Consider the following 21,844-nt stretch of genomic DNA (forward strand, 5'->3'; position numbering starts at 1 on the left):
TACTTTAAACTGCTAATAGTGATTTACTGTCGACGTAGGAGGAAAAAAAATATATTTGTAGCCTTGCTTACTGGGTATTTAAAAGTGCCAAAAATACTTCTTTACACTTCAGTGAATACTGTAAAAATGTTAGCATTTCTTTAAAAATGTAAATGTTTTTTATTTTTGTTTTAAATATGTCATTGGGAAATCTTGCTGTGCAGACATTAGGAAGTCTTAGTAGAATTTCATTATAGTCATTTGGAAGACTAAAGGTTATACAAGTACTAAATCATTCATTTGAAAAAATATCATTTGTCTGCTAGCTTATAGAAATATTCCATGTAGTTATATCATATGTGTTACTTAGACATTTACAAACACTAGATAGCATCATATGGGATGACTCTTGGGGTTTTTTTTTCCCTCCCCTGAGGAATCGGTTTCTCCTATCTTTCTTTGGTTTATTGAGGTTTTAAGTGGCATAGCATGTGTATGTTCAAAGGAGCAGCTTTTAAACAATACATTCAAAATAGTGAAGTATAATGCATGGAAGCCATTATCATCCTATACGAAATCTGTAATTAACCCCATTATTTTCTTCATTTTTTAATGCCACTTAAAATGAATTATTCTTTCTCTCTGCTGAAGACTGTACCCCTTAGCAACATTTTCTAATCAAACTAAAGTTGAGTAGAGAACGTGAGATCTTAGTTCATGGTTTTTGTCTTAATTGGGATTACTCTGTCTTTCTTTCCTTCTTGGCTATCTTTACTTTTGCAGGAGTTCACCATTTTGGCTGTAAGTAAAGTTCAGTGTCTGAGCTAAATCACAATGTACCTCCCAGCCCTGATGCACCTTCTACTAGTCTCAGTCTTTTCACCTTTGTCCAAGAAGAACCCACAGGTCCTTTCAGCTTCTCTGTTTTCTTTGTCACCCACCCTCAATTCCTTTCTGGATGTTTTATCGTAATATGTTTAGGACGTTTTCTTTGACTGACTCTGGGAAATGGTGGAGGAAACTTTCAATGTGGTTCATTTTTTTTTGTACTTTTTATTTAATCTGTGACAGTAATACTGTTACTGTGACACTGGACATTCAGTAATAAGAATGCCATGTCATGTAAGCAAGTATTAAACTTCAGTGCTTCTGTAACTACTCCTTCCTCTTTTCCCTTGCTCTTATCCTTGGCCTAATGGATGCAGTTTTGATAATGTAGCGAGATTTTCTGTTGTGCTTGATCTAACCATGTGGTTGTGAGGTATGAGTAAAACATGGTTCTGTCAAGCACCATGGAACGTCACGCAGCTTTCTACAGCATGGCAAGCTGCTGAGGCTTAAGTCAGGATCACACATTTTTTTAAATTAAAGATGAAAACAGGGCTTTCAATCTTACGTGTTTGAGATGATGTGGAATATCAGGACTATAAAAAAAATTCACAGAGGTTAATGAAGTCCAGTCGACAATACAAATTTGTAACAAGAGAAAGAGAAAAGGTGGCATTCAGGATCTATTTAGTCTTGATACAGAGAAAGAAAATAAATTCCAAAAGAATCTGTGGCATTTGTGTGATTAGCTATAAACAAGGCTAGACTGGCTGACAACATAATCAGCAGAAAGTACAGCTGTGAAAAGCTCAAGTTAATGTTATCCTGTTATGTGAAGTTGGTCACAGTTTCTTTTTCCAGCATATCTTAAGCCCCTATATTTAACCCTCTCTTGAAGCCCTTGTGTCTGTTCAGTATCACAAAGTTTATCATACATTTCCCAAGTTGCCCACCCATTATCTGCATTGCAGACATCTTTTCAACCTTCACACAAGAAGCAAATCTTAGGCTTTATTGACTCAGTATCTGTATTTTGACTTGACTCTTCCACAGGCACTGAAGATTACAGATCCAAATTAAGTGGAGACTGCTTTGCAGATTTGGCTTGCCCTGAGAAATGTCGCTGTGAAGGGACCACAGTGGACTGCTCCAATCAGAAACTCAACAAAATTCCTGATCACATCCCCCAGTACACAGCAGAGTTGTAAGTTGAATCCATAATAATTATTTGTTTATGGAAAAACTGACTAAAATTTTCAAATATAAAACTACAGCTTTACTTTTTTGAACACCAAAAATTAAATGTAACCTCTGTGATTCACTTCAAAGGACTAGATATTAATAAAAATTATTTATACATCATTTCAGTACCATGTAGCCTTAAAAACTTATGATAAATAAATAAGGTAATTATTCTATGTTTCTAGTTCTCCAGTACATGAGCTACCCTCTTGGATTTGTTTGAAAGGTTGTGGGGTTTATTTTGCTCTTTATTTTAACTGCAAGAGCAAGTAGGACATCCAGTAACCAGGGGTCTGAAAAAGTGCTACCTAGGTGTTTAATAAAACAGAGCTAATTCTTCTTATGCAAAGCACACATTATATGTGTCAGGCAGGAGACCAGAGGAAGATAAAGCAGACAAACAAGACAGAGTTGGGTTAAGAAGATGAGATAATAATACAATGAACAGACTTGCGCAGAAAAGAAGTCACAGACTATTACTTGCTTAATAAGTGCCATATGGGAATGATTTGTAGGCATTACAACTGAAGTGGTCTTCAAGGAGGGACTGAAAGATAAAATTAAGACAGCTTTACAAGGTTTTCCCATGCACAAAGCAGAGTATGAAAGGGAAGGCAGAGATCCTTCACATCAGTGGAAAGGCAGGAGATGAAAATGGCCATCATTGGCAGAGCCAAGGTGGGAGGAAATAGCTGTTTTTCCTAGGAGATTTAGTGTAAAGAACAAGGCAGAATGTTGAGGGGTAAAAGAGAGGGACTTTGATTTGATGTAGTAAAGCAGGGACAGAGATGGGGAGACAGTAGTACTGTAATCAAGTTGTGACCCACAGGGGTGAGATGAGCAACAGTATGGCACATGTCTTAAAAGATAATCAGTCTGCAGCTGGCATCAAAGCAACAGTACTGCAGTGAAGGTATGAAATAATGAGGCCATAGTTAAGGATTTGGAATATCTGGACAGGAAAAAGAATTTGAAACTGAAACATTGTGAAAATAGAGATGGAGATTTTTGTCTGTCTCTGAGCTGGGAGAAGGAGTTGAACTTAGTGATGTTCTAATTACAAGTCTGAGTGGTAATTCTAGTTGTGCCCAGAATGATGGCAAATTCAATTGAAAAAGTGGCATCTGTGGGAAAAGCAAAGCTCAGCTTTTGGCCATGTTCATGCTGTTGATTTACTGTTCATAAAGTAGTGCCAGAGAAGAAAAAATTGATACACAGTCTTGGGTAAATGGAGATAGATTTCAGTGAAGAAATACTTTTTTTTTTCCTATAGGATTTGCTAGAGATACAATAATAGAGGGTGAAGAACCAAAAATGAGGGAAAAGAAAGAAGATTTTAGTGTGGAGGAAGGTCCACAAGAAGACAGAAAGTATTCATCAAATGTATATAAAGTTATGTTATAATATTTTGAGATCAGATTACTTGAAGAGTAAAAACTGATTGAATGGGTAGCAGGTTAAAGTGTAGGAGGAGATCATGAAGTAATGGTTGTAAAAATCATAGTTACTGAACCAAGAGATGAGAAATGGAGTTGCTGAAGTGACAAGAATGCGTTGTCTTGATTCTTAGCAGGATTCATGTTTAATTCTCTCTGCTCTGAAGAAATAATAATCTTAATTTAGTATTTTAATTGTTGATTTTCATATTAATTTGTTTACGTGTGGAAGATAAACTGTCAAGTGTTTTCTTTCTATAATTATGATTCATACATATTAAATTCAGAAGAAACAATTAAATCATTAAGCCTCATCTGCTGTGTATCCTAAACTCTAAATTTCAGTCAACAAAAAAATTGTGTTTGACTAAAACATAATTAATGTTTCGTTACAGCACTTCTTTCAGAAAACATCCAGTCTTGTTTGAAGGTATCAGTGGATTAAAAATCCACCATTTCCCCTAAAGTGTTACAAAAGTTAATCATCTCCCTTCAATTCTGTTAAAATCTTTTAAAATGGGAACTTTTACTTCCAGATTAAATCTCTCTTTAGTTTCCGTCATTGCCTTTTTTATATATTTTGTTGTTAAAGAGCCCTTTTCTACCCAGCACTTTTTATCCAGTAAGATGGTCTTGAACTGTAACAAAGTCACTATGCAACCTTCTTCTTGATAAGCTGTACAGATTGTTCTTCAAGTCTTTTGATGTAATAAAAATTTCAACAGCCTTGCAAGTATTCTAGAGGGGATAGAGGAATTATTTCTGCATTTTTTCACTTCCTCTAAAAATCCAGTTGCTCTAGCTAAATACACTCTTCTGGTATTTGCCTCACTGATGCAAAAGTTACAGGTTTCTCTTGTTTCCTCCTGTTATTCCTGGTCTTTGATGCACTGCCTTTGTTGTTCCTCTTGCGACTGACTTCCCAGTCTAGTTCTAGGGCCACTCTGTGATTTCCAGTTCACAACATTTACTGGCATATATGAGAAGTGCAGCTAGTTAGCCTTTCTTTTCTTTTACACACCAAATTTGAGATAAAGATACTTGTCAGAGTCAAATGGCATTGATGCTTCTATAACAGTGATGAGGAAGGCTAGATTATTCTCTGCAGGGTGTTGTTTGAGGCTGAGAGTCAGCTTGGAAACGAAGATCAAAAGTGAGGAAAAGATTATCGATTATGTAGATTGTAACAGTAATAATATCACATCAAAAAACCTATTTCTTCAGACTAGTCGTTTTAAAAAAAACCCTGAAAAGAATAGTACAGTTCAAGACAGGTACTTAATTGTAAAAGGTGAAAAATTTATAAATGAGCCAAGTGCTGTTCTGTTTCCCTTTTGTCACTTGTTCACAGTCTTCCAGAAAACCACTGAAAGACCTGTTTAATCTGCCATTGAAGTATTTGATATAATACCAGATCCTAACAAGATAGTTTTCGAAGGCATGAATATCCCTGCAGTACATAGCCTTCCAAGAAGGTTCAGCTATTGTACCAAAACATGCAAATATCTTACCCATTGTGTTAATAAAACAGGAAAAAGCATCAAATAAAACAAAGAAACAGAATATTTAGACATCATCATGAAATGCTTCTTTGTTTACTTCTTTGTTTTGAGAATGACATTTCAGTACTTTTCTTTTAATAAACCAGATATAAGTATTTTTAAGATCCTTTTCATGATCCAGTGGTTGACAGGTAACAACTATCATTATTGCCGTTACTAGTAAAGAGCACTGGGATCAGAAAAATAACGATAATAAGATCCAGAAGGAAGATACCACCACAATCTGTTAATTTTCCAGTCATCTGTAATAATTTTAATTCCTCTGTGTATGGTATCACATACCATGATCACAGAAGAATCTTCTTGCACAAGTATTTAACATTCCAGATCTAAAGCCAACAATCTCCAGCTATAGAAATGCCATGTGATCAATGTGGTCATTCCTCTGACCGCAAACCCATAATCTGTACTCTTGATGTCCGTTATTTGTAGATCTACCCTCAGTGATGATGCATGAATTATGATATCACCATATACACAAAGTTAGAGAGAAGATACGATTTGTGCTACAGTTTTAACCAAAACATCAATACGGTTATTCAACCCGTGCTTCTTTTCCATCATAGAGAAGCATGGAGAAACTTCTCAAACACTGAAAATCTTCAAAACACATGGAAAATTCTTAAAATTGTCTGTAATATTGATAGCGGACTAAGACTAGTTTAAATAAAATAAAAATTCAAATTCTACATATGACTTTAGGTAGGACTAATTAGCACCACAAATACAAGACGGAGGAACAAACAGTAAGTAGTTCAAGAGAAAAGGCTGTAGTGGTGTTATCAATCACACATATTAAAGATGAAGGAGTACCATTAGGCACTGTTACAAATTTCATTTTGGTGTGTATGTACAGGAGTGTAGTATGTAAGTTATATGAAATAATTATTTTAATGTACGTAATGGTAAAATATTAGCTGGAATACTGTGTCCAAGGACTTCACTTTTCACAATGGATATGGATCACTTGGAAAAAAAATTCAAGAACAAGAATCATCTAGAAAGAAGACTTCTGAAGAAAAAATGAAAAGATTGAATGCATTTGTGTGAAGGAAGCTTGAGGGAGAGACAAAGTAAATTATTTTTAATATGTAAAACTGTTGGGAAGAGGAAAGGATCAAATTATTTGTGTTTTTCAATGGGATTAGAAATGTTTGCAGTAAAGCACAGCAAGGAAGTATTGTTAGAATCAATAAATGTTTTCACAAACAAGTCATTCTATTAGATGATATAGCACTTAAAGTGTTTGAAAATGTCCACATTTATAGAATGCTTGGTGCTTCCATTCTTGATGGATAGGGAAAAAAAGGCTGTTTACAATGTTAATATTACTTTGTCAATAGACACTGTGAAAAAATTCATTTGATATGGTCCCACTAAAAATCACATTAAGTTATCCAGCTGATTTTCAGAGGTGGTAGCATGTTTTGAAATTCGTGTTCCTTGTACTTCGGTGCGGTATACAAATGTTCCATGTATACACAAAAAAAATCCTCCTGTCTTCCCTAAGTTTTGTTCCATGCTGAAACTATTGTACATCCATACCTTCAGATTTACAACCTTAATTTCCCTTCTGGCTATCATTGAGAATGAGCAGGAAGGAAGGATGAACGAGCAGCTTTCTTTTATCTTTTAGAGTTTTTTTTTAATCTTGTCTTGCAACAAGGCAATTCTGAAAAGCATTCTGGGTTTAGAATTATGCTGAATTTCATTTCACGGTGATCTTGTCAGTCATCTATTTTCTTTCCTATTTAAGATCTCTAAATAAAAGCTGCACAGACTCCCTTCCTTAGTAAGATGACTCCATTAAAACATATAAAGAATCTAAGACTCATAATTCCGTTTCTTTTCAAGAGAGGAAATAGGGAATACTGGTTCAGTGTAGCTATTTTTTGAAACCTAGATGGTCCCCTAACGTAGCAGCTGCTAAAGGTATACTATGCTGAAACAGCCTTGATACCTGGGAAGGAAAGATCAGTATCCAGATAGCATTTGCTGCTCATTGTATACCTTCTTGTAGTGTTACAAAGCAGCATTTAATGCTTATGCACTATATGGGTGTTAGGTGTAGTGGTCTGAAGATAAACCATGGTCAGAAAATGTTTTTAAATTCTTGGGAAGACCTATGCAGTGTGTTTCAGTCCGTATTCAAAAGAAGCATTGAGCATAAAGTAATTATTTCGTTCTCGTAAACAGTGTTCTGTGAGCACCTCCAGATGTCTGACAGACCCCACCTGATATCCTTTAAAGAACAGTAAACTAATCTTCAGTGGTTTATATGTTCTTCTTAAAGATTTTTATTTATAAGTTGCCATGGAATCCTTCCTTAGTTACATTTTTGCTTTTCTTCCCCTAAAAGAAAAATTAAAAACATCTTCTTATATTTCTCAGTAGATTTAGTTGCATGATATTTTGTGATCTGGTTTCAATTCTGTATGTCTTAGGTATGCCTAAGTTTAACTAATGAGAATGTTCATTCACAGGAATTACCAGAGTTAGAAAAGTCAGTATATACAGAATTGTTCTTCAGCTACCAGTTGAATACCAGATATTCAGTTAAACCTGTCTGAAAAAGTTACTTAACGTGAAACACTCTGTACCAATGCCTGAATATTTTTTTCTGAAATTGATGTCATTTCTTGTAGGCGACTAAATAACAATGAATTTTCAGTCCTGGAAGCTACTGGAATCTTTAAGAAACTTCCTCAGCTGCGTAAAATGTGAGTGCAACTTCAGTGACCTTGTCTGTTCAGATAGAATGTTAGCTCCTTGGTGTGTTTCTCCGCCTTTCTTAGTACTTATCTATAAATGATTCAGTATATTCTAATCAAAACTCAAGAACGGGTTTAAAGTAATCACTGAGGTAGATCAGAGTTGGCAGCTCTTCTCTATGGGACTAGGCACTGCCAGTAACAACTTCTCATGGTGTATAGCTCCAGCACCTTCACTGCAGTGTCCAGCCAGCTGGTCTGTTACGCAGCCACAGCAGGGAGCTCACAGTATAAGCTGCTCAGAAAAGGTTCCAGTAATCTTTTGTAACTTCCTGTGCTACTCCCTAACCAGGCAATTTTGCCTATTCCAGCACATTCAAGACATGCCTTTGATTCTGTGCTTCATTAAACTGTCATTAGATGAGGGGAATATCAAAATTAAATGACTGGGAAAAAAATGGTTTGATAGCTCATGCATGTAAGTCCATGTTCACAGTTCATGTTCTAAGAGGAGTTTATAATCTCACCAGTTGCAGATGTTATTAAAATTAAATCTATGAAAAGCTTTTATTTTGCTTATGTAAAAGACATATTTGAGGGTAGATCATTTAGTTAGATTTAGTTGACTCTGTGTTCAACCTTTTCAGAATTAAATCCAAACATAAATAATAAGTGAAGAAAAATGCAAGTAAAAATAGATGAGATTAATGAAGATTATGCACTGCTTTTTGAATGCGGGCACCAAGTTACTACCATTTGTAAAAGTTCAGTCTACATTACTAGTGACCAAAATCTCAAGAGGAGCAATAGTATTACTTAAACTATTGTTAGCCTTATCCAGATCCTGGTTGACAGCTGTCATGATCACACTCAGTTAAAATATTTATTACTTATTTTTTTAGTTAGTAGACCAAATATTAAAGAAGAAAAAAACAAAACAACTTTGCTTTTGATCTATCCACTTGAGTACACCTTGCCACTTTGGATTGGGTTGAGATACTTAAAAAAAGAACATAGGAATGCTGGCACGGCAGTGTTCTGGTGCTATACAGTAGATACCCAGTTTTCTTCATTCTTCAAGGATCTCAGATTAGGACTTTTTAGAGCTACAGAGTGCCTTTAAATAAATAAAATACTTGATGTGGCGTACGTACACATGCACACACATGTATCAGTTCTTCATATATAAGAACAAACAGGGAAAAGAGAATGTGCTGTCAGTAATTACATATTTTCAGGCTATAAGGTAGCTTAGTAAACATTTCATGTTATCTAAAGCTAGTTTGCTGCTTTTTAGTTGAGGAGGTGTTCAAGACGAAAGAAAGAAAAGGAAGAATATTAAATCAGTCTCAGTCTAGCTGTCTGCTGGAACTCCCAAGAGCTTTGCAATCTGGGTAATTAAGGAAGAACAAAATAGCAAAATGTTAATGAAAACTTAACATTTTTAATGATACTGCTCCATAACTTCCTAATATAGTTATTAGTTGTTAAACATTCTTCAGTGAGGTAGTGATGTTACATAGACACCAATACGAGTGAATTCTGTATTTTTGTTGAGCTCATATTTCTTCTGGAGGTTCAAATAGGTGCAAAGGTCTTTCTGCACAGATGACATTGAAAAATTGAGGCCTAAATGTTTAATTGATTTGATGGTTCGTCAGTAATAAAGCATGTGTATGCACTGCATCCATTGATTAGCTATGCAACATTAATATCCTTAAAATATCCCTGTGAAGTGGGTGAAGTAGTATCCATGTTACACCAGGAACAAGTAAGATTTTACGAAACTAAGGGCATGACATGGATAAGCCAGCTGTGGTGAGAAATAATGAGTTTCTTGCTTCCAGTCTTGTTCAGCACCTTACAGGAGACTGAACAGCTCCACTGTGGAACTAAATGCAAGCAATTGATTGTATCCTTCATCACAGACAAAGGTGTATGTTAAATTACAGCTAGACTAGAAATGAGTAGTCAGCAGCCAAGATTAAGCCACAACTCCTTTTTTTCTGTCTTAGATAATGGCACCAGTTCATTCTGGCAAGTGTATGAATTTTTATTCTGACAAATAGGATCTTTCTTGATTTGAACAACTAAAATGCTGTTCTAGAAGTTGTATCAAATAATGTTTGATTTTCTTCCCAACACTGTTAAGTCCATCAAATAAGAAGTTTTTAGCTTCACTTCATTTTACATTGTCTCAAAGCATTTCTAAGAGCTTTCTAAAAATCACTAGTGTTGTAAAAATCACTCATGTAACACTTCAGCATGTAGATATGTACTTCTGTAATATGAATAGTTATATGAAACAAAACAAAAGGAGGCAAGGATAACATGAAAAATCTTTAAGAAAATGTGTGTTGCTGAGTGTGTATGCTTTTGTATATATAGTACAGATACTACCCATTTGAGATGTAATTTCCATATTTCAACTAAAAACTATAAACACTAAATATCTTGGCAGTATTTTAGGTCATTTTCCCACATTTTGATCTGCTTTGCATGCGAATTGCAGATAAATGAACTGTCTTGCTTATAAACCCTCCTTTTTAAGTAATGTCATAAATGATTAACATTTCACTTAATGTTTACATTCACACATTTCATTTACATATGTTGCTGTTTATACTGTTTTCTTATATTTGTGTCTGCCGAAAAGAAATAAAGAAATCGGAGTGGTTAGTTATGCTGGTACTCATAAAGTATCATTTTGTTATTAATTCATCTATTAATGCTACAAGGACTGGAGACATGAAAAAAATATACAGTCACTGACAAGATTCAAAATTATGAAAAGATGTTCTTGTATGGCAGCAGCATGGACTGGGTAATTGTAATTATTTGAAAACATCTAAAGATTGCTTTAAAAATCTTTAGTTATCAGGGCATTGAATTTTGCTTTTATTGGTTTGAAGTTGCTGCTTTTACACAATAACTCAGTATCTTGAAATCTATGCAGTCTGCAGCATTTAACAGTTAATTTAGGGTATTTAAAAAAGAATACATGTTTTTCTCTGTTTCTGTTAACGTGTAATAGAAACCTGAGCAATAACAAGATTACCGATATCGAAGAAGGAGCATTTGACGGAGCCTCTGGTGTGAATGAACTATTGCTCACTAGCAACCGCTTGGAAAGTGTTCGACACAAAATGTTCAAAGGACTAGAAAGTCTCAAAACACTGTAAGTGTAATTATTTGGGTGGTTTTATTCTTTCTTTCTGCCAGGTATTTTTTAAAGTAATACTTTATCTGTCCTAAAAACTGATTTTGGAGGATTAGCTATGGATTATTCAAGCATATCTTAGCTTTTGTTCCTATTTTACAAAAAGTTATCATACATTATATGAATTCATTAATTATTAACTGTGGATATAATGTAGCTGAAATTCTTCGTTGTGGTTGCTTGTCTACAGAAATTATGAGTCCTCTAAAATGATGAAGCGGTTGAGAATGGGTAGACGTCCAACTGCAGAAACAGAAATGGGAATAATCATCTCCTTCAAAGTAACAGAATTTTGCATGGGAATTACACATTTTACATAATGGAGTCTGATTCAATTCAGCTCAACCATTACTGGGAATTTTGATAGAGGAAAAAATTATTCAGGTGGATATTGAAATGTGGGAAGTTATTCTCTCTGAAGTAATTTTAATGTCATTTCAACAGTGAAGGGAGGAGTAAAAGCACTATAGCTTGAACTCATTTCATTCTTTCCATGAAGGCAGTTTAGCTCTTTCCACTCAAAAAAAATATGTTTATACAATCCACAGCTTCTTGGCCTGCTTCAGCTGTCCATAGACATTAGGGTTTTTTTAATAAATCAGGCCTATCATTTCTAACTTCGCATTTAAAGCTGCTAAAATTGTCTGAAGCAGCTTTTCTTAGACAAGAGCATGGAAAAAATATTCTTTTATTGATGGACAGATAGGAAACAGCAAATTTCAAAGCTCGCATGTCTTACAGAAATATGAGGCATTTTAGAATAGCTGTTTCTTGCTTAGTATTCAGAAATTTTTACTGAATCTTAGAGTCATGGTGAGGAGGAGTCAGGGTAGTCTGATTTCATTTAATAGAAATGCTTCAGAATGTAGTAGAAGTGGTTTCTAGAATTTATCCTAAGAAAATCCAGGTCGAAGGGGCCTCAGGAGGTCAGCTGGTACAACCTTCTGCTCCATGTGAATAGCGGTTCTGGAGTCATTAGGCTTGGGAACATGAAGAGGGGGCTGCTGTGTATCTCTGGGGAATTTCAATCGAATTTATTGTCAAACTCATAATTACTGATTCTGGCATTGAAAGGAAAAAACACACAAATGCTTAGGGGAAACACCCCTTGCCTTTGTGAAACCTATGCACCCACCTTTCTGTTTTCCAGTCCCCTCCGTGCACACACCGCTCTCAGTCCCTTCAGTGGGGTGACAGGCGGCACAGGGGTCATTGCACTGTGGTTCATCCACCGGTAGTGGTCCCTTTGGAGTCATACCTCTCAGCCCCTGCTTGGGCAACCACTTCAGCTCCGGCCCCTGTCAGGCTAAGCTAAGAAATGCTGATCATTCTTTCTCCGGATGCTGCGGAGCAACATGTGAGCGTGTGGGAAACGACAGCTTCACAGGCCCTGAGCTCAGTCCGCCTGCTCTCACTGTATGACAACCAGATCACCACTGTGGCACCCGGATCCTTTGATACCCTGCATTCACTCTCTACATTGTAAGTCATGTTCTTGTTTTACCTTACCCAAGTTTAAACCTTTAACCTTTTGGGGACATTTCTGTTAATGGTTTGCTGTATAATTTCACAGCGTGAGGTAAAGTTAAGAGAAAAAAGAGATCATAGAGGGATTTTTGAGAAAGTTTATTTTCTGGAGCATCTTGGATGCATGAAGGGTATGTTTTCACGGTGCCCTTTGATGAAGTGTTAGACTGGTTTCCAGAAGTGCCTGAGAAGGCAGGAAAAATGTCCTGCTCGCCCCCCTCGCAGAAGCCCATTGATCTGAGCCAGGGTAGAAACCCACATTTTGGGTAGGCATCGCACCATCACAGCTGGCTGAATCACCACGTTGTCTGTCTTTCTGCACTGTGCCATCCAATTATTATCTTAAATTTCCTCTGCCTACTGAGAATCTTAATTCATACATGTTTTATAATGAAGCTTCAGTCTCATTTTCTATCAAAAGACGCACCCCCTTTTTTATTTAAATGTGATGTAATTTAAGGGAAGGGAAAACTGTGAGCAAAGCTGCCACTCAGTTTACTGAAGAAATGCTTTTTGTAGGTAGCATCATTCAGGAAAGTACTTAATCCCCTTTTTACATAGGAAGTGACACTTTGCACCGAGTCACTAATTTGTGCATATTAAGGATGGCATGTTTATAAATAATGGAATTGTCGATAGGTTTGTGCTGAGGTCAGGAGATGCCAAAAGTACTGAGACTTCTAGAAGTAAATTCATTTTTATAACTGGCATGTAATCAACTTAGCTGTCACTTCAGATAGGAAACTTACTCTCTGGGGCAAATAAAAGATGGAAATCTTGGGATGACAAATTAATGCAATAGCTGTTGTCAGGTTAAAGCTAATAATGTAAAGTAATCACCTTTCATTTCTATATGAAATTATTGCGTTATCAGTACAGAGTGGCTTGACAAGAAGTCAGGTCTTTGACAGTTTTAAATTATTTCTAAACAAGTTATATCAAGATTCACGACACAGACCCTCAATTACAGCTTTCACCTATGGTTTGTACATAGTATTGTTTGAAGAATGGTATTTAAGCTTAGGGTTTTGAAAATAGAAATAGAATACTTAGGATGAAAAAGTGGTGTCATCCAAAGTAAACTTTCCTGTGGTTCTCAGAAACCTCTTGGCCAATCCTTCAACTGCAACTGCCATCTTGCATGGCTTGGAGACTGGCTAAGGAAGAAACGCATTGTGACAGGTGAACCCTCGCTGCCAAAAAACCCTACTTCCTCAAAGAGATTCCCATCCAGGATGTGGCAATTCAGGATTTTACATGTGATGATGGTAAGAAAATTAATATTTGAAACTTTTTATAATTTCAGCTTTCATATGTAAAGCTGCATGATTCCCATAGATCCCAAAGCGTTAGGCTTTAAATAACTTCATCTGTGCTTCATGCTCACTTTCTATGTCAGTTTAAGAATCTTTCACCCATTTTTGGATGATCAGCAAGCACATGGCTGCTGTATATATGTTTTCCAAAGTTTTTCTTGCCTATGTACTGTAAATCATAATTTAGAGATAATATAGACATTAAATAAACTGATCAAATGTTGTAGTTCAGATGAGAATATCCAAATGCTGATGCTTGAATCAAGCACTCTTTCAGGTTACTTGTTCAAATAACATGCCATTTTGCTTAGTTTGTGGATTTCTGAATGTCAGAATTCCCCTCAAACACTTAAAAATAAGATGGCTGCTGTCTTGCATCTCTCACACATGCTTCCATTTATTACATTATTAGTTCATCAATTTTCAAGCTGAAACTTTTCTTTAAAGAGACTCTGTTTAGTTTTAATAATTTGTTAATTTTGAAAATCAACATATATTTTGCTTTATTGTCTTTCATTTTAAGCTTTGTTTTTTCTTTAATGATCTTTTTTTTTTCATATTTATAGGATTTTTACCTAGTAAAACAGTATTGTACTAAATAAAGCGTCGCTGGAAATGTAACTTCTTGGAGCGATGGCTTACAGAGATGACTTAAAGTTTTCCTACCTAGAGATATAATGTAGAAATACCACATTTGCTTATAGGAATTCTAGGTGGGATATTATTGCTAATACTGAAGTGACATTTGTATAGCAAGCTTAGCATCTGTTTTTATTAACCAGGAAATGATGACAATAGTTGCTCTCCACTGTCCCGCTGTCCTGCAGAATGTACTTGTCTAGATACAGTAGTTCGCTGCAGCAACAAAGGCCTTAAAGCTTTGCCTAAAGGGATCCCAAAAGATGTAACTGAACTGTAAGTGGCACATTTTTTTCCATTTTATGAAAAACAATGTCAGATTTATATTGTCAAGTTCAAGAATGAGGGGAGAAGAAAATGAAGAATTGGATTCAGTGATCAGTTGAGATTTATTAATATACCACTTTATAAAGACTTGCACAGTATATCGAGAAATTTGCAGTTAAGTTTGAATTAGCAATGTTCTCGAAGTCCCAAAACACTATAAGAACTATCTATTCCTGAAAAGCTTTAAAAATGTATGTATTTGTTTATACATAAAAATGTATAAAATGTTTATTGCACTCAATTTATATCCCCAGCACTGAACCATCATATAACTGAATGTGGACATCATATTACAGTGGGTTAGATTATGGGCAACAGTGAATCTGGTTAATGGTCACTGTTTAGGAAGGAAGGAAGAAGTTTCAATTACGTGAAAAGCCAAAAGAAAACAATCTATTAATATGTTTGCATATTTCATAATAAACATGGTTTTGTGATGTTTTAGAAAGGCTGGTTTTAATAGAAAGTCTTACTTTTTGTATAGGCAGTCCTTATGCAATCTGGGATATTTTTATTAATCTCTTCATACATTTTTATATTAGAATAATGGTACAGATTGCATTTTATGAAAAGATATAACTTGAATAGGCAGAGGGACAGTGACATTGATATAAAAAGAGCTTGCTACCTCATGTATTGTTGAAGAAAGTAACTGAATAAGCTACTCATAAGACTAGATGAGTCAATTTTCATGCATTATGAAGGGGAAATATAAACCTAGAAATTGGGTTAATCATCTGGTTTGCATCTTGATCAGACAAGTCACAAGATTGAAAGAAATAGATAGAAATTATTGACCAGAAAAAATGGTTGGGTTTGTGTTACATATGGCAAGTATTTAATATTAAATTACTAATGCTTCATAATGACAGATTAATGTGGTGCTTTTTCAGAAGATATCAGAACTTTGTACCTTAAGTCACTAAAACAGTTTTATTGTTTTACTGTTTGGTATTATACAGAAGATTCTGAAATGTCCACCACTAGTTTGGTGCTCAATAGCATCCAAGAGGCTTTAGTCATTAATGAAGAGAAACTACTAAGAACTCAAATTAGCACACAGCTATATAAACCTATAACTTATTTCATTAGGTTTTGGTGTTGTATTTTTTTCTTTAATAGAAGATGACTTAATTAAATATAGGCTGGCCTAATAAATACAGTTTGACAATGCAAGGGCTTCAATACAACGTAAAATTAAGCAGCTAAAGAGAGATACTTTTGGAGATGCAAGTGGAACCCTGACTATGACTGAAAACTCATTTGTGTACAATTTTGTAGCTTTAATAAGTGTCTAAGCATGCAATTTAGCATATTTTTCAAAAGGATAATGGAGGTGGTTTCATGTTAGCAGATGCATACTGATTGATTCATCTTGTTCATTAGCATGCATAACCCTTCCAAGACATACTCATCATGTGTTTTATCAAATATCTTAATAGTGCTTCATTTCAACAAGGAGGAATTTTTATCAGCCAAGTGGATACTTCTAGTACTTCAGTTCTAATGAAGCTAAAGCAATATATCCTAATTTATCTGTTGATAAAAGAATTTTCTCAGAATACTTACTCCTTCAAAAAGTTTAAATGTTGTTGGTTTCTTTTTTAATAATTAAGTGTATGAGCCCATGCTCCATTCACCACCGTTTATGTAATGACATTAACATAGTGTAAGCATAAAACTTGTTGAGACACATATTTTGAATTGGCAAGCAGCTGTAAGGAAGGCATGGTCCAAGGGAAAAAAGGTGGAAAGAAAAAGCATTTTGTTTATATGTAGGCAGTTATTTCATTAAGTTTAACTGTGTTTCAGCCCATCCATTTAGTCAAGACAAAAGTTTCCAAAGATGCTGCAGCATGCTTAAAACATTTAAGCTCAAAATTAATCTAAGAATGTCTTTATCAGAGGCTGCTCCTAACTCAAGTGTGTTCCAAGCATGTGGATGGTGAAAATATCTTCTTTGTATAGGGATAATGAGGGTGTAGTTTTTACCTGGGTTCCAGGAGGCTCAAGTAATACCACCATCAGCAAGTCATTTGCCCCATTTCAGAGAATCAGGTAAATTCAGCACTTCTTATCATCTCTAAACTCCTTGCCCTGGTTACATGAAGAGCCCCTCCACTTGCATTTTGTAATGACTGACTGCACATTGGGAGCTTTTATGCAAGGCTTGTACCTTCCTTTGCCTGTGACTCGGGTGCTGTTACAGCTCAATGGCTCTGCACCTGTTAACTCTAAGGATGAACAAGTCTGTTATTGAGAAATATGAGCATGGGAGAAGAGCAAGCAATATAATATGGAGCTGTAAAACCTACAAAGAGGAAAAAAAAATCTAACTTTTCTAGTGAAGGGTAACTGATTACTGCCTTTAGTCAGTAGGAACTGACTAAAGTTCCACTCCATAGGAAGAGGCTTGTAGTATGTCACGCTGAATATATCATGAGATATACAGGGAGAAATTAGGCAAGGTGACCTGAACTGCAGGCAATGACAAATGAATTTGCTGTTAGAGACAGGACCAGCCTTTGCTGTTTCTGCTGTAAGGACTACTTCTGCAATGTTAGAGTCTGTTTCTAATTACAATAGCTCAAAATCCACACTTAATGTGACTTAACTGTGCAGAAGTCAGATTTACTTTTTCATCCTGTAAGCATGTGTGAAATGGAGATGATAAATACCTCATTTTGCAAAGGCTTTACAAAATAATAGAAAATACTATGTAAGAGTTGGTTGTTATTACTGTTACTTTATACTATAATAATATCTGATACAATAGCATTTGGATCTGCAGGTCCCTCAGTTGTGTCTCTCTAAAAACCAAAATTCATAAGCAACATTTCTTATAAAACAGGAATACTATGTATCATTTGTTATTAACTTTACTGTGGGATTCTAAGATTAGTGGATGCATATGCTACTGTTAATGAAAAAATAATGCTTTATGTTTTTATTTTTCTGTTTTAGTTATTTGGATGGAAATCAGTTTACCCTTGTTCCAAAAGAGCTTTCCAACTACAAGCATTTAACACTCATGTAAGTAGTTTTAGAACAACATACTCTACTGGAATGAAAAAAAAAACAAACAAACAAAAAAACCTACTTCATTATACCTGATTTTGTTCTAAGAAAAAAAACACAAAATGTATCATATCTTTTAGCAAATATAATACTCAACCACATTTTATAATGAAGGATATTTTATTCTACTTACCACATCCTATAAATAATATACTCAGTCACATTTTATAAACAGGGGCATTTCATTCCAGTGATTATATCACAAATAAGCAAAAGTTAGAGTTAACCTGAAAAGAGATGCAAGATCTTACAAAATGTGTTAGAGTAGTACAGCATTTTGTTACGCAGCTCCATAAAGGCACTAGAATTATTTTGTTTACAAAAGAAACATTTTGTGATATGCTTCACTCCATGGTATGCTTCGCATAGGAATAGCACATACAGCTGTTGTAGCACTTGAGTGTAACCCCTTCTGTTTCTCCCACTATATATGGTTTAATGACTCAAGAAGAGAGCTTGTCTAGAATGCCTTACTCCCAACTCTACTGCTGACTCACTTTGTGATTTGAGGCAAATCACTAGCTGCTCTAAAATTTATTATGTCTCCTTCATGAACGATTTAAATATGATTCTGTACTTTGTAAGAGTACAGTCAGAGAAACAGGAAGACTGTCGATGTAAATGGCTGCAATTCCATGGCCTTTGTTAGGACTATAAAAATTTATACCAGCTGACGTTGAGCTGTGTAGCATTCTGAAAGCAGTTTGTGGTTTCATTATAATCAGAATAAAAAAACGGAGGGGAGTAACAAAATCCCTTAAATTTCTTTTTGACTGGGTTTTAGAGCTTTGCTGCAAAAATTGAAAATGGTTTGGCATTCAAAAACAAGAACTGGATTTCCTTTTTTTACCTCATGCTAGACAAAAGCGGTCACGGTCACAAATTTAGAAAAGCATGTTTCCAAAACTTTTGTATTTTGCCAATAACATCAGGAAAAAACCCTTGCAATGTTCTCAAATGTATACAACCTAGAACCTATAGGGAATCTTTGTGGGTTGTTTAGGGAAGTTATACAAGATTTAACTTGCAGCCCACAGAAAATATAAACTTTGAAACCTCAGTACAAGAAGCAAGTGTATAGATAGGACTGTGTGCAGTAACAGTCTTAGTGGAGCCTGGATATATGTCTAGAGATTAGGTAGAGTCATAGTGACAAGGCTTCCATCACAGAGACTAGGTACTCGCGGTCTATTTTTGACAAACACAGCCAGAAATCTTACAGCTTCACCTCCTAATCAGAAAATACACTCAAACAATTTAGCAAATATAATACAACAAATTATAGATATGAACAGTAAAAAAATGCAAATAAGACAAGTATTAGTCTCTATTTATCAGACCTGTGGGGCACATTATTGTAATCTCTTCTGAATGCATCCTCATACTGCTTTTATGAAGTTGAGAATGTTCCTCAAGCTATGTTTGGAAAACCAAAAACACTATGCATAGTTCTTCTGTGGCCAAACAAAGAATTATATACGAGTCTCCCCAGTTCCAGATTGACAAAGAAAATTGTTTATTTCTAAATTTTTCCTTCTCTTTTGAATAGATTGCTCTGTTATACTTGCCTAATATGTTTATTATTATGAGTCAATTGTCTTACATGCTTTCATGAAATTCCAAGGGGAGAAATATGTATATTGCATAGCTATTCAATAGTACTCTTTTAAGTTAAAATATCAAGGTCCCCGCAGAAATAAATGCTGTATATTTCACCACAAAAGACAGTAAACAATAGTGAAATAGTCAACATAAAATGAAAATTAAAGCACAATATAAGAATAAGAAACAGCAGTATTCACATTTAATATAGCTTCTTCAAAGCTTCTTTGAAGCTACTATCTTTGAAGCTACCAGCATACCACTCCAGCTTCCATCATACTTATGCTTAAGATTTTATTCATTAGAATATTGAACAACAAAAATGATGTTAAGGCTTTCTCTATAAATCTTAGATAGTGTTCTTTATAATAACAGCTCTGGGCTTTGATGTCTTCAGCATGTAAGTGTTAAGTAGAGTATTAGATTATATTTACTCAGGTGTCATTAGGGACATGACTAGAATGATTTCCACTTTAAAACATCACTTTAATTTCTATACTTGGGTTCATGTAGGATCGCATTATTAACTCAGTAGCATGATGGACATTGCTGTTGTATAAGAATGCATTGCACTGCTTTTTCATCTGTGTTGAAATGAAAATGCCTTTCATTGATCAAGCTAAACACTTGCTGGGCTTGTATATGGCATGTGAAAATAAAAATATGTGCTGCTTTAAATATTGATACCAATGATGATACTGCTTCTACTAATAAATATAATGTGTCTGTCAGTTTAACTTACAGTGTTTCAGGACTGGGGCAGTCATTTTAAGATCTGAATTTCTGCATTTATTTTTTATAGAGATTTAAGTAACAACAGAATCAGCACTCTTTCTAATCAGAGCTTCAGCAACATGACTCAGCTGCTCACCTTGTAAGTTTAAACATGTAACAGTGACTCTTTGGAAGCATTACAGTGGGGTTTTTTGTCTTGAAAAGAAAGAGCATTTAGTTGATGTTAAAGCTTGCTTGTTGTGGAGGCTGTAAAATAACTTGTTTCCTAACTAGCTATGTGTGCAAAAGCTGGTTTTGGTCATGCTCTGCATTGTTTACTGAATGGCTGATATACTTGCTGACAGTATTTGATATATTTTCAGAATTCTTAGTTACAACCGCCTGAGGTGTATCCCTGCACGGACTTTTGATGGGTTGAAATCTCTTAGGCTGTTGTAAGTATTATTTTTTAACCATTTCTATTTTCCAGAATTTTTATTTGTGTACAACAGAGTGCAAATCTGTAGAAAGTTACCAGATTTTAAAACCTATCAAGTATTTGAGAAGTAATAATTAGTCAGCCTTAAAAATCTAAGTGGCTTCATTCTGGGGAAGTATACTCTCAAAGTGCTGCGCAAGAAGTATATGGCCCTGGACAACATTGTATATACAGATATACACTTTTTTCTTTTCTGCTTTTTAACCTTAGCTGTATTTTGGTTTTGTGTTATGTTTTTCCTTGTTATAAGCATTAAAGTCTAACAAAAATGCCACATGCATAAGTTTCTCAGTATATATAAGGGGAGGGGGGGTTGCAGTTGAATTTTGAATATTTTTATTCCAACAATAAATTTCTTTCTTTGTTGTTTCATTTAATATGGGAGTATTTCCAAAGCCATTACATCATGGTTTACTATTGAAAATCAATAAAATTACTTTTTGGTTCCAAGAAAACTTTCCATTTTAACACTAGGAAACCATGGTTGAAAGGGCACAAGAAGGGACAAAGGAAAATAAAGAACAGTCAGTCTAGTTTACAGCTTCAGTTTTTCATTAAGAAAAAAAACCAACCACCAACCACAAAACTGCAAAAGTTCTTTCGCAAAAGTCCCCAGCAGAACATGTAATTTTTGCCTCCATTTGGGTAGTTTATAACCATTTAATAGCATAGTTGGTTTAAATGTCTCAAGCACAGCATTATTTAAGTGTGCTCACATAACGTCAGTTATTTTATATAAATATGGATAATTTCAAGAACCATAATTCTATGTGTGTTAGATTTACGTGTTACTGAATGAATTTATAGAAAAGGAGAGATATTTTTGTGCAGGTTTGCAACAGGAGAGATAACACTAGGTATTGAAGCTTAATAAGGTCTTTAGTTCTTTAACTTTACTATCAAATTAGGGCAACAACCTTAATACTTATATTGATGAACAGTCAATGCCTGTATTTTCCATGAATCCATGAAAGATTAAAAAAAAGGTATGAACATAATTAATGGGAATTTCAGGGAATTGCTGAAAAAGACAGAAATAACAACTCTTTTGCTATCCCTAAATCCGATCAGTACTTTGCAGAAGTGTGCCCACTTTTACTGACCTTTATTCTTTCAATTTAAAAAGAATCATATTATTAACATTTCTTATGAAAATTCAGGATG

General features: G+C 34.9%; 1 protein-coding gene across 1 annotated transcript in view; it reads left to right on the forward strand.

Moving 5' to 3' along the window:
• SLIT2 (slit guidance ligand 2) overlaps positions 1–21,844 on the forward strand; it is a 285,421-nt gene that overhangs the window by 218,868 nt on the left and 44,709 nt on the right. The window contains 13 exon segments of the mRNA XM_068404267.1: positions 1,861–2,011; positions 7,693–7,767; positions 10,793–10,936; positions 11,720–11,744; positions 12,341–12,367; positions 12,369–12,460; positions 13,606–13,622; positions 13,625–13,695; positions 13,698–13,773; positions 14,604–14,736; positions 17,752–17,820; positions 20,270–20,341; positions 20,565–20,636. Of these exon segments, the coding sequence (XP_068260368.1) occupies positions 1,861–2,011; positions 7,693–7,767; positions 10,793–10,936; positions 11,720–11,744; positions 12,341–12,367; positions 12,369–12,460; positions 13,606–13,622; positions 13,625–13,695; positions 13,698–13,773; positions 14,604–14,736; positions 17,752–17,820; positions 20,270–20,341; positions 20,565–20,636 (1,024 nt within the window).

Source organism: Nyctibius grandis, chromosome 6 (genome assembly GCF_013368605.1).
Source record: "Nyctibius grandis isolate bNycGra1 chromosome 6, bNycGra1.pri, whole genome shotgun sequence".
Classification (NCBI taxonomy): Eukaryota; Metazoa; Chordata; class Aves; order Nyctibiiformes; family Nyctibiidae; genus Nyctibius; species Nyctibius grandis.